The sequence below is a fragment of the Leptonychotes weddellii genome, chromosome 13 (assembly GCF_054177405.1).
Source record: "Leptonychotes weddellii isolate Sample4059 chromosome 13, ASM5417740v2, whole genome shotgun sequence".
NCBI lineage: Eukaryota > Metazoa > Chordata > Mammalia > Carnivora > Phocidae > Leptonychotes > Leptonychotes weddellii.
Genome location: NC_138381.1, coordinates 80,840,542 through 80,853,004, shown reverse-complemented (window position 1 = coordinate 80,853,004; position 12,463 = coordinate 80,840,542). Strand labels below are relative to the sequence as shown.

The window sequence follows — 12,463 nt, the reverse complement described above, 5'->3', positions numbered from 1 at the left end:
GTTACGGTTCCATCAATGTAAACATAGATCAATCAACGTAAACCCATTAAACGCCTCTGGAGTCCTAGAGAGGCTGGAGGAAGAAATACCCAGACCCAACTAACTGCAAGCGGCCAGCTAGAACCCTCCTGAGCCTCGGGGCCCGCACGGATGGCCCAGGAGAGAAGCGCTCGGGGAGTCCGCGGGCTGCCCTGGGGGTCCCAGTGGTGTAGGCGCACCAGGCCCCCCCTCGGCCTCCTGTGCCACCGAGCTGTCTTACAAACCTCTGTGCGAGTTGTACATAACGGACAGACGAGCCAACTCTTTCTTGTCCGCCGCGCTCCCGTGATCTCCCCTCCATCCCACAGAAAAACCCGGATTTTCCTCCATGCACTTATTCATCTCAGTATTTCTCATCCATAAGGGTGTCTTTCAATTTTTTTCCCAACTTCCTAACATCTGCCTGGTTCCCTCCTTGAGCAAAATCTTTAACACCTCTTCATTTTCATAGCTCTGTGAGTCATAATTTTCCCCGTTTTGACCGTCTTTTAAACAACAGCACAGGGACTGTGTCGTGCATGCTTTCCTCATTCACCGTGGTGTGGACGAGCTCCGTTCTGGGCTGCGCATGTCGCGGCCGCTCCCCCCACTGCTGCCCGGGCTGCCCACCCCCCAGCTCTGTCCGGGAACGCGCCGTCCGTTCCGGCCACGGCCCGCAGGCTGGGTCCGGACTTCTGCTGTTAACATCTCACCCCTCTTTCCTCCCATGAGTCTCTCTGGGACACATCTGGGGGTGGGATTGCAGGGGACTTGGCATTACAAAATATGCCAATGTAGGTTCCCAAGGGGTGCAGATAGGGGCGTGCCCCCCAAAGCTCCCCTTGACCCGCCCCTCCCCCAGCACTGGCCTGGGACTGCCCTTGATGCAGGACAGATGCTGATTTCAAAGAGCCCCGGATGGCTGCTCTTCGGGAAGACCCGCTCCTGTGTCCCAGCAGGCCAGGCCCGGATGGGGGAGGAGCCGCCCACGGGACGGCCTGGAACAGCACCCTCTGGAACGGAGTGGGCGCTCCGCAAGCACCTGCGAGGCGGATGAACATGTGGAGGTGTGTGTGCCCAAGGTGTGCGGCCAACTCCATGTGAGGCTGCGGGACCTTTGCCCTGCGCTGGGCGGGTAGGACAGGAAAGCTGAGGGGACCCTGGGCCGACACACGTCCCCTGCGTGGGGTGGGGGATGCAAGGACGGAGGTCTGTCCTACCCTCTCCTCGTCCTTCTGTCGTGCCCAGAGGCAGAGCCCACGAGCCACTCAGGAGGCCCGTTGCTGCAGCTTTGGATGGGGAGGCTAGAAACCCGATCTCCTGCTTGGGGTGCCGGGTGGCCGGCCGGAGACTGTGCTGAGTGCGCCCGGGGCTCCCGCCTCCTTGCTGGGGCTGCTCCACAGCCTGGGGCCGGCTTGCTCAGATGAGCTCGTGTCGTTCTGACTCCAGCATCTGGGGAAGGGCATCCGGGTCGCCCCCGCGCTGCTCTCACCTGCCAACCGCTGTAGGGCCGCATGAGGTCAGTCGAGTCCACACTGGACATCTGCTTTTGCAGGCGCCTGGCCTTCCAAGCTCCAAACCCCCAGAAGCACCCTTTTCATGGGTTGACGAGGGCCAGCTTTGGCACATGCTCCAAATCAGTGTGCGGAGACGTGGCTTCCACAGCCGCGACCGCCAAGCCCGCCTCCTGCGGGCAGCCCTCACACGCCCGGACCCCGGGCCCAGCCCGCACCTGGGCAACCCTGGACACACCTGGGACTCACACTCCAGGACGTGCCCGCTGGGCTTTCGCGGGAGCCCTGGCGCCCCGCATCCCCACCCGGACCAAGACAGGCCTGCAGGGGCCTCTGCAGGACCAGGGCGAGCGCGGGGGGGCGGGTAACTCAGAAGCAAAGGCAGAGGCGTTAGATGGGTTCAAGCTTTTGAGTGACAGACGCGTCCAGGGGGTGGGGGGTGACTCCTCTGCTCCAGCCTGGATGGGGGGGCCGGGGGGCCTGCCTGAGCTCCCGCCCTGCTGCGCCCAGCGGGCGGTGCAGGGTCACGCGATGACGAGTCCCCTAGGGCTCCTCCTGTGTCCACACTAGGGGCCAAAAGGCGGGAACCCCCTGCTGTCCGTCAGCGGATGAGCGGAAGGACAAGACGTGGCCGAGCCAGCTCAGCCCCAACAGGGAATGAAGCTCTGATTCAGGAGACTTGCAGCCATGTCGGAAAGAAGCAGCAGATGGGAAATGACCGCTGCCGCGGGGTCTCCTCTGAGCTGCGGTCCCTGGACGGAGCGAGTGCACAGGGACGGGTGGGGGCTGGGTCCGCGAGGGAGCCCCCGAGGCTCACGGCTCAGAGGTGAAGAGCGGGTGCAAACGGGGGCCTGGCTCGCCCAGCCCATGGGGCTGTTTGGGGAATGAAGGCTCAGAGGCGGGAGTGACTTGGGGCGCTGTCTGGGGACACGGGGGGTGTTGGGGCAGCTGGAGGCTGGAGTTTGGGGGTGGACTCCTGGAAGGGCAGGGTCCAGGCTGCGGATGGCGGGGCATTGCATCGGGGTCCATACCGCTGTGGCCTGGAACCCCCAGGCTTTCCTGGGGTGACCGACCCTGCCCACCGCCCCGGCAGCGACGCCCAGACGGAGCTCCTAGCCTTGGGGGCTCTGTTCCTTCCGGGACGCGTCCCGAGCCCGGTTCCGGCACATGGTCAGCACGGTCTAGCCACCGTCCCCACAGCCATGCGGGGCACCCTGCCGGAGAAGCGAGCATCGTGGCAAGCACGGGCCCGCCTGCGTCCCCGAGGACACTCGGGCTCCGTGGCGGGGACTCCGCTCGTGGAAAGCAGCGGTACGTCTCATGAACCACGCAGCTGTCCCGTGGGGGCAACACTATTCCCAGGGAAGCTGGCCAACGAGGCGGGCCGTGGGGGCCGGTCGCATGCCGAGCTCTGTTCCCTCCCCTCACCTCCCTGACCACGGGGTGCTGACCTCTCCCGCCGGAATCAGCGGGGACAGGTCTGACGCCACCGTGCCGGGCCACCCGGCAGAGCCAACACCTGCTTACCCTCCGTCCCTGTCTGGACGACAAATCGAACGATTAATTAAGGAAACGGCTGCCCTCCGTGAAGCCACGTCCTGGGCCAGACCCCTGTGCGCGGCTGAGTGTGCCCGGGGCGTCGGTCATCTCTCCGGTCACTCGACAGACGCTGGCTGAGCCGGGCACGGTTCTGGGTGCTGGGGCCGCGGCCAGATCTTTGGACCCTCATGAGAAGGAGAGACACCCAACGAAATATCGGCTAAAACCACCAACGGACTAGTGGTTGCGACGGTGGGAGGGGCGTCGCTGACCAGGCGACGGTGGAGACAGACGGGTGTGCGCGGAGGGTGCAGGCCGGGGAGGGAAGGGGAGACGGAGGGCCACAGAGAGGACTCGTGGTCTGGTGGGGCGTTCCACAGGGCCCCGTGGCTGCCACGTGGAGAACACTCCAAAGGGGCCAGTGGGGCGCAGGGGACCGGTCAGGGGGCTGCTGGAACAGTCCAGGCAGAGCGGACGGGCCTTGGCTGGGATGTAACTGGACGGTGGGGCAGGACTGGGCCAAACGGTGCGGACGTGTCTGCCTGAGGAAGTGGCAGGTGGCATGGGGTCTGTGTCCAGGACTGGCGGCCCGGGGGGCGCGGGGCCTGCTGTTTCCCTTTGCAGCTGGGGCTGTGGGGCCTGTCGGACTTTCCAAGCCGGGCACCACAAGACCTCCTGAGTCTCGTGTGGTTTTCGTGGGATGTGGACTGACGCTCGGTCACCTGAAGAGGTGGGGTCTGTCCCCTCCCGTGCCTCAGGCCGGCCCAAGACCTCGGCAGGAGCGCACTCACCTGACCTCAGAGACGAGGTCACAGCAGTGGTGTGGTCCCCCCGCCGGCCGCCACGTGAGGACGCACGGGCACGTGGAGGCCCCTCCACAGCCGGCACCACTGCCCCCCGGGCTCGGCCACCACCCGGCTGCAAGACCGGACAGCCGCCAGGGGAGAATCGCTCGGCCGAGCCCGGCGATGTCCGGACGCAGGCCTGGAGTAGATGGGTGTCGCTGTGGCAAGCCACAAGCAGATGCCGGGGAGAGGGGGCGGTGGACACCAGCGTCTGTGTGCTGTGGGTTCAGACGCACCAGGGTCCTGTCACCCTTCGTGGGCTCAGGGAGGGACAGCAGAGCCCGCGAGGGCCCGATTCCCGGCTGCAGGCACATGGTGGGCGGGGGCGGGGGCTGCGTCCCCCGGGCATGGAGGAACGCCCGAGCACATCAGATGGCCGCCCCCACATTCACTCCCACCGGACACAGGGAGAGCCACGCGGGTTAGCCCACCCTCGGAGCGTGGCCACCTGGGTTCCGCCCCCAGGCCCCTCACCCACCAGCCCTGGCGGCTCACGGCTCCTCTGTGAGCCTCGGTTTCCTCCTCTGGAAAACAGACACAACCACATTCCCTCCTTCACGAAATGGAGAGGATCCAATGAGTTTGTATTTGTAAAGTGCAGAACAGGACCAGAACCGTACCATCGCGACTATTCTTTGGGGTGATGAGCCCCCCAGAGCCCCCCAAGCCCCCCAGCCTGCTCCCAGGGAAACTGGCGGGAGAGGGTGCGGTGTGGCCGAGGGCTGAGTCTGGCCCTCGTGGCACCCACGATGCAGGCTTGGTGCCGTGGCCTACGCTCCCACGTGTGTCCACCGAATGTCTGTGTCCCCCCGAGTCTGCTGGTGGGAGCCCCACCCCCAGCGGGATGGCATTTGGGGGGGCTCTGGGTGGTGAGATTAGATGAGGTCACAGAGGTGGGGCCCCCGTGGACCAGCATCCCCGTGCAGAGCTCAGGACTCGCTCTTTCCCACACGAACACAGCGGGAACGCGCCGTCTGTGAGCCAGGACGCGGCTCTCAGCGGGACGGAAGCCACCAGCCCCCGTCGGCCGGCGTCCAGGCTCCAGAGCCGTGTCTGCTGTTTGGGCCCCGTCCGTGGCGCTTGCCACACAGCCTGAGCTAAGCCATGCCTCCGTTTCCCCGCCTGCAAGGGGGTGGGGGCCCAGAGCCGCTGTGTTCTGGACCCTGAAGTCACCGGTGCACCGTTTTGTAAACTTGCTACCCACGCACGCAGAGATGTGCGAGTCCGCTCACAAGGTGGGCACGCGGAGGCCAGTCAGCACCTGGGCCCGGCGCGTGCTGCGAGCGGGGTCCTCGTCCTTGCCACCGTGGTGCCAGTCCTCCGGCCTTTCTCGGAGGGGTCTCTGGGCCTGTCCCAGGGCTGCTGGCCCCCAGGGGCACAGCTTCCCCCAGCACAGCCAGCACAGCCCGGGGTAAAAACGGAGACCGCCCGAAAATCCCAAATTCAACACAGAATGTCCGGGTGTCTAAATGGTGACTCAGCTAAATTGAAGGACCGTGTGGGTAGCATCATTCTGGGACACTGCCGCTGTTCACTTCTTCACATGGCACGCAACGGCGGGAAAGTTTTAAGGAAGAGTATTTGGCTTTGACCCAGCACTAAGACCACTGCCCACATTGAGAGCCCTGGGCTGTGCACCCTGGGGGTTGGGGACCCTCTCTGGGCTATTTCCCACCCGCACAAGGGCCTGGGGGGGCTCCCCCAAAGCTGGAGAACGAAGTGGGACCACGCTGGGCAGCCTGCTCCCCAGAAGGACCTCTGGTCCGTCTTGTCCGTCTGACAGGCAGAGACCCCTCCCAGCTCCGCAGGTCACAGGGCAGACGGACGGAGGGGGCTTCCACGCATCTGCGTCCAGGGTGGGCTCCGCACCCGCCTCTGCGGTCTGCATGTCAGGTGGGGGGGGGCTTGGGGCTGCAGCACCCACACTCTCCTCTGAGAGCCAGGGGTGGAGAAGGGGTGGCGGGGACTGGATGACCCCTGTTTTGCAGGAGGGACCCCATGGGCTGGGCCTGCCTCCCGGGTCCCCCGGCCCCGACAGTCACACCTGCTGCTCCTTCCCTGGCCTGCCTCTTCCATCTGATTGCATGACCAACTCCTCCCTCAGGTTCTGCCCATCCTGCTCGGGGCAGCTCTCTGGAGCCCCAGGAGAGAGCGCGGCACACACAGAGGTGGGGGGTTGACACACACGGCCGGCCCCGCCCACCATGCTCTGGTCGCGGGGGCAGGGCCGAGAATCTGCATTCTCCGGGGGATGGGGGGGATGCCGGGGCTCTTGGGGACCCTTGCTCTAACATGGCCCGGCAGGCCCTCTGTGCACCGCCTTCAGGCCTGTGAGCACCTCTGCAATCAGGGGTCACCACCCCTCTCTGGGGACGGGGCGGGCCTACCACGGGGGCAGAGGGGGGTGTGGGCTTGGGTGAGGAAGGCGCAGCAGCCGGGGGTAGGCCACCCACCCCGGCTTCCGCACAGGCCGCGTCTCCTGACTGGGGGTGCGGCTCCCACTGTGTCTCCGGGTGGGAGGGCGGTCCCTCGACCGGCCTCCCAGCCGCCTCCCTGCGCTTCCTGTTGGGTGGCTGCCTGGTTTTGGCAGCTGGGGTCCCAGGTGCCTCACCGAGAAGGGGCACTGGCGCGTTCCGCACGTACACTCCGGGCAGGGAGTGTGTGCACGCAGGGAGGGGCTCCATCAGCGAGCACTGGGCAAACGTGCTAGGGCCTCCGCCCTTGCCTGGGAAACGGGTGGAAGGACGGGGGCACGGGCAGGGTCAGCCGGTGCCGGACAGGAAGGGGTCGGCGGACCCCGGGGGGGCACCAGCCTCTTCCTGGAAGCCCCCGCCCCTCCCAAGCGCAGGAGGGTCTGGGGCCAGGTCTGCACGGCCCCTCCAGGCCCCCGAGGACATTCACCCGTGGCCCCCGCCTGCCCGCAGGGCATCAGGGAGCCGAGGCTGAGCCAGCAGGAAGCAGGGAGAGGTCGTGTTTGTCTGAAATGCGTCAGGAGGGGGACCGGCCTCGGCCCCAGCCTGGGGGACTCACCTGCGGGTTAGCGGCTGCCCTGTGACAGGCAACCGCAGGCCCACGGGGGTGGGCGGAAGCACCAGGGGCAGCAGTCTGGGCGCGAGACGGGGACGGTGGTGCCTCCGGCGGGGGGGCTGTCCCGGGGGCTGGCGAGGCTGGGGGCAGAGGGGCCACCCCGCGCCCTGCCAGCCCTGCCTCCCGGGCTCATCGCTAGAGTTCTGGCGATAGCTGTGCGCAGGCCGGAAGGACGGCTCCGGTCCCCAGCCCGGCCGGACAGTCGGCCCCCGGGGGGTGGGGGCAGGAAAGGACGGGCAGGTGGCTGAGCGGCAGCGCCCTCTGCTGGCCTCCTCACAGCCCGCGGGGCGCCAGCAGGCGGCAGTGTGTCCTTCTCCGCCCGGCGGGGGCCCCGAGGCCACGTGTGGTGCGGCAGGGGCTCTTGGCCCGGGCACCGGAGGGGTGGGGGCGCCCGCCCTGGCCCTGTGAGGCCCAGCTGTGACCCCCCTGCCCTCTCGCGGGCGGCGGCCGTCAGAGCGCCAGGGCCCGGGCTGCTGTCCACAGGGCGCTGGGGGTCAGCAAGACTGAGGCCACCAGCAGCGGGCCCGAGGCCCCCGGGGGAGGGGAGGCGGGGGAGGTGCAGGAGCAGACCTCGAAGGCGTCCTCCGCGCGGCTCTGGCCATGCCGCCCTGGCCGGGCGTGGGCCCCGGCCTCTCTGCCCGAGCCCTCCGGGTCCGCCTGCGGGTCTCTGCAGACCAGCCAGTCCCGCGCCGTGGACTGTGGGTACCCGGGCGCGGCCTCCAGCTCGCTGTCCAGCACCTTCCAGTACTCCTTGCCGCGGAAGAAGTAAGCAGCACCTGGGGGAGAGGAGAGCGTGAGGTGCGGTGCTGCGGCAGGCAGGGGTGAGGCCAGACGGCAGGGGGACGAGGGGCAGAGCGCGGCCCAGGGCAAGTGGGACAGCAGCCTCTGCGCGGTCAGTCTGTCCCAGCCCCGGCGGCCGACCGTGGGCACCCAGGGCCTCCCAGGCCCGGGAAAGCTTGGGGGAGCCGCCAGGAGGCAGGGGATGGATGAGAGGCCCTCTCGGTTTCTGTCTCACGGCGTGTTTATTGAGGGCCTACTATGTGCCAGGCCGCTCTAGGTGTTGGGGACGTAGCTTTGAAAACAGAAAGGAACCGAGACATCTGGCCCCGTCAGCTGTCCCGTGGAGAGGGAGTTGTGCTCTCCCCTTGGCCAGGCGGGGCCGCACCATGTGGGCCTGAAGCAGGCGTCTGGGCAGCGTCTGCGGGATGCAGGGCAGGTGCAAAGGCCCTGGGGCCCGTGAGGCAGCAGGAGCCTGCACAGAGCGGCGACCCCGGTGGGCTGGTGGCAGCAAGGGGCGCAGGTGCACGCGTCGGCTCCCGGGTCCTCCCAACGAGCCTGCCGCGACCCCCATCCCCCAGGCGGGGAGACGGAGGCTGCGTGGGGCTCACCGTCGGACCAGCGCATGGCGTCGTCCAGCATGCTGGGGATGCCCCTCCACGGGGGGCTCCGGGCGGGGTGGCCGGGGTCCATGCGCCGTGTGTGCTCATCAAAGCGCCAGTAGAGCTGGTCCTTAAAGAAATAAGTCTTGTCATTGTGGGCCCAGGAGAAAGCAGCGTCGACGCCGCCCGGTGGGAGGCCGAAGTCCGAGACGGGCCGCGGGTATCCTTCCTCTACGTTATTGTCCTTAAATACCCAGTATCTGTCTCCTGGGGGCGAGAGAGAGCGCTGTGGGCCAGAGTTCGGCCCACGCCACGGGGCGGAGACTCTGGCCCCTCCTCCCCGCGCCATCACCCCCACCACGCCCCGGGGCCTGGCGCGTATTTACTGAGCACCCACTCTGTGCCCGGCCCGGGGGCCGGCCCACCTGCCGGCGGCCTGAGAGCCCGGGTTCTGACGGACAGCGAACGGAGTGCCCGGCCCCCGGCAGGCCGCGGTGCTCTGTCCGGCCTCACCCACTGCTGCGACCGGGCGGGCGGCAGCGTCTTCACGGGCAGAGACAGGCCCTGACGTGTGGGTGCACCTCTCTCAGGGTTTACACAGAAGGAACACGTTTAGAAATCATCAAGAACTTCAAATCCATATGTAAAATTGAAAAAAAAGGTTTAAGATATTTTGGGGGGTATCTCCTTGACTGTGCTCTGGAAACATCACTCTGTTGTTCTGCCAGTTAAGTTCTCCCTCTGGTGTGGTGATGAGCAGCCCGGTCATACACGGGGAGCAGGAGGGCGGAGGGGAGGACGGAGGAGGGGAAGTAAGAAGAGGAAAACATTTAAAAGTCTTTTGCCAAAGAATTGGAATAGGCATTTCTCCAAGGGAGACACTGAAATGGCCAATAGGCAACACGAATAGATGCTCAAGGTCACTAATTAGGGAAACGCAAATCAAAACCCCCATGAGATACCATCTCACACCCATTAGAATGGCCTCGATCAAAAAACCTGAAAAGCCCGAGTGTTGGGGAGGATGTGGAGAAGCGGTGCCCTGCTGGAGGGAACGTAACACGGGGTGGCCGCGGGGGAAACGGTGTGGACGGTTCTCAGAGGCTCCAATAATCCCACTTCCGGGGAGATACTCAGAACAGTCGAAGGCAGGGTCTCAAGGGGCTCCCTGCATACCGTGTTCACAGCAGCATCATTCACCGTAGCCAAGGGGGCAGCGCCCCGGGCGTCCACTGGTGGGCGGTGGATACGCACCAGGTGGGCCATCCACACAACAGACTACTCAGCCTTAAAAAGGACGGACGCCGGGACACCTGCCACAGCACGGACGAGCGCTGAGGACACGATGCTGGGGGAAGTGAACCATCGCGGAAGGACAAGCACGGCAAGCTTCCACGTCTACGAGGCGCCCCGCCCGATCCAGACGGGAAGTGGATGGTGGGCGCGGGGGGCTGGGGGGCTGGTGTTTCAGGGAAGACGGAAGCCTCCTGGAGGCGGACGGGGGAGGTGGCTGCACACTGTGGGAAGGTGCTTCACGCCCGCGAACCGCGCACGTAGACGTGGCTAAGGTGGCCAGTTTTTACGTGTTTTTTCTTTTTTACCACAATTAAAAGTAAACATAATTTTTAAAATCCTTAGCCAGAGACAGCAGACGACCGGAATGCCTGAGTTGGGGGGCGGCGCACGAAGCAGACCCACGCCCCCGCAGAGCGGCCCCCCTCCAGCAGAGGAGAGGAGGGCAGGAGAGCGGAGCCTCTTCCACGCACGACGGGAGGGAGTGCTGGCCCTGGCGGGTACGATGGCCCACGTGCGCACACGGACTCCTCACGGGTTCAGGGGAACACAGGCATAGAACCAACCGTCCACGTTGCAAATACAGCAAAATGTGAACAAGGAGCGAAGCTGGATGACGGGCACGCGGGCATTCACGTACTGTTTCTGCAACGTTCCCGGAAGTCAGAAGTGACTTTTCAGAATAAAGGTTTGAGGAACGAGGAGGCTCTTTATGCAGAGACGTGCAACCGTCTCCGAGCCTCTCGAGCGCCCAGAGACGAGGGGACGGCCAGGGTGCGCGGTAGGCTGCTGTGTGCGCGGAGGAAGGCGAGGGCAGGTGCACACAGCGGCTCACTCGCGCACGCACCCCCTTTGAAAGGCAGTGCTCCGTCCGGCGAGGCGAACATCCCTCCCTGGGTGAACATCTGAACATCAAGTACAAACGGCATTACAGTCGTAAGAAAGTATCTGCTAGAACGTGCGTCATTCTTCTAGCTTTGCTTTTTTTGGAGGCTGAGATAACAGGTACCACCTACAGGGAGCCCCCCTGCGCCCGGCTCCCGACTTGCCCCAGGGTGGGGACCAGACCCACTGGAGCCAGTGGTGATTGACTGGTCACCCCGACAGCCCACAGCTGACAGGTGTCCGACCCCAAGCAGGCGCTGGCAGGAGACGGGCAGGAGCACGAGAAACGTGCACAATATTCGTTATCTCCTCAAAGAAATAGGGTGCCCCCCGTTTTGGCTCAAAGAGCTGCTGTGGCAGGTTGAACAACGCTCCCCCAAATTCACATCCACTTGGACCTCTGCATCAGACTCACGTAGAAATGGGGTCTTTGCAGGGGAAATTAGTTAAGAGTGAAGTCGTGCTGGAGTCGAGTGGGCCCGACATCCGCTGACTGGTGTCCTCGTCAGAGAGGACACATGCACAGCGAGACACAGAGGGTCGGAGCCCGGCGCGGACGCAGGCAGGGCCGGGGCTAGGGGCCTCCGCTGTTCCTCTCCCCACGCGATGGACGTGGACACGGCAAGGGCTGCCAGGCTTTCCCCGGAGCGGGGGGCACGAGGTGGGGTGGCCGACCTGCACTCAGCACAGGCCCCAGGCGGCCACACCGTCTGAGAGCCTGATGCTGGTGCCATGGGGGTCTCCTGACGTTCAGATGTTGAGAAATAACCCGTCGAGAAGACCGTGCCATGGGGGTCCCACCCCCATGCCTGTGGTTCCAGGCGTCCCTGGGTGGAGCCCGCACGAGGCTGGACTGGAAAGCCTGGGTCAGGGCAGGAGGGTGGCTCCACTCTGGGGAAGTGGGATGGCGCCCACAGACCTGTGGGGCTCGTGCCACAGGCCCGGCGTCCTGTCGTGGCCTGGCCCAGGGAACGGGGTGTGGAGGGTGGGCCGGTCATCCGTCATCCCCCAGACGACGGAGATGCGGGAGACGTGGGAGCTGGCCGGGGCTCCCACCGCGCTCCCTCCCTGGGTGTGCAGCTGCACTTCCGGGCTCCCGCGCCCCCACCCCAGCCTCACGCCCTCCTCGGGGCTCTGGGCGCTCGGCAGGACGGCTCGTGCCCTGTGCCTTCCCGCTGGCCGTTCCCTCTGCCCGGAGTGCTGCCCCTCGGCTCCTCCGTCACCGAGGCCCTCACCTGGCGCAGCGGCCAGGGCCGGCCCTCGAGGGAACGAGGGCCGGGGTCTCCGCCCGTGCTGCCCACCGTGTGCCTGTCACGGCGGCCACGGTGCGAGGACACAGGAGGTGCTCAGTAAACACACAGCGGCCGCGGGCGCAGCGAGTGGGCTGGCCCCCGCCCGGGCTCGGAGCAAACCGCGAGCCCGGGGGCACGGCCGAGGCCCCGGCGGCCCTGCAGGCCGCGCGGGGGGGCTGCGCCGGGGGGGCCCGCCCACCTTTGAAGAAGACGATCTTGTGGTCGCCGGCGCGCTCGTACACGGCGTCCACGCTGTCCAGGTGCGGCGGCAGGCCCCGCCAGAACCGGTGTGTCTGCGCGGGCTGCAGCGACACCAGGTGCCTGTCCCTCGTCAGCCGCCAGAAGTACCTGCCTGGGGGGCCAGAGAGGGCGTGCGGCCGTGGGGTGCCGGTCTGGCCGGCCGCCGGAGCGGGCCGCCCTTCCCGCCGATGGCCGCTCGCTGGCCGCAGGACCGGGACCGGGTTACCTTTGAAGAAAAAGGCCTCGCCGCGGATCTGGGCCACGGCGTCGAAGTCGGTTCTGCAACGGTGAGGCTCGTCCTTCCGGGGCCTGGGGGCAGAGAGACGGGGGCAGAGAGACCGGGGGCTGGGGGGCCAGAGAGACGGGGGGCT

General features: G+C 66.2%; 1 protein-coding gene across 1 annotated transcript in view; it reads right to left on the bottom strand.

Annotated features, from left to right (window-relative positions):
* Nucleotides 1–4,470: 4,470 nt before the first annotated feature.
* MMP17 (matrix metallopeptidase 17) overlaps nt 4,471–12,463 on the bottom strand; it is a 21,277-nt gene continuing 13,284 nt past the window's right edge. Inside the window, exons 6-9 of the mRNA XM_081802437.1 lie at nt 12,319–12,453; nt 12,052–12,204; nt 8,392–8,649; nt 4,471–7,779 (exon numbers count right to left, since the gene is read on the bottom strand). Coding sequence (XP_081658563.1) covers nt 7,454–7,779; nt 8,392–8,649; nt 12,052–12,204; nt 12,319–12,453 — 872 coding nt within the window. The 3' untranslated portion in view covers nt 4,471–7,453. The remainder of the gene's footprint in view (nt 7,780–8,391; nt 8,650–12,051; nt 12,205–12,318; nt 12,454–12,463) is intronic.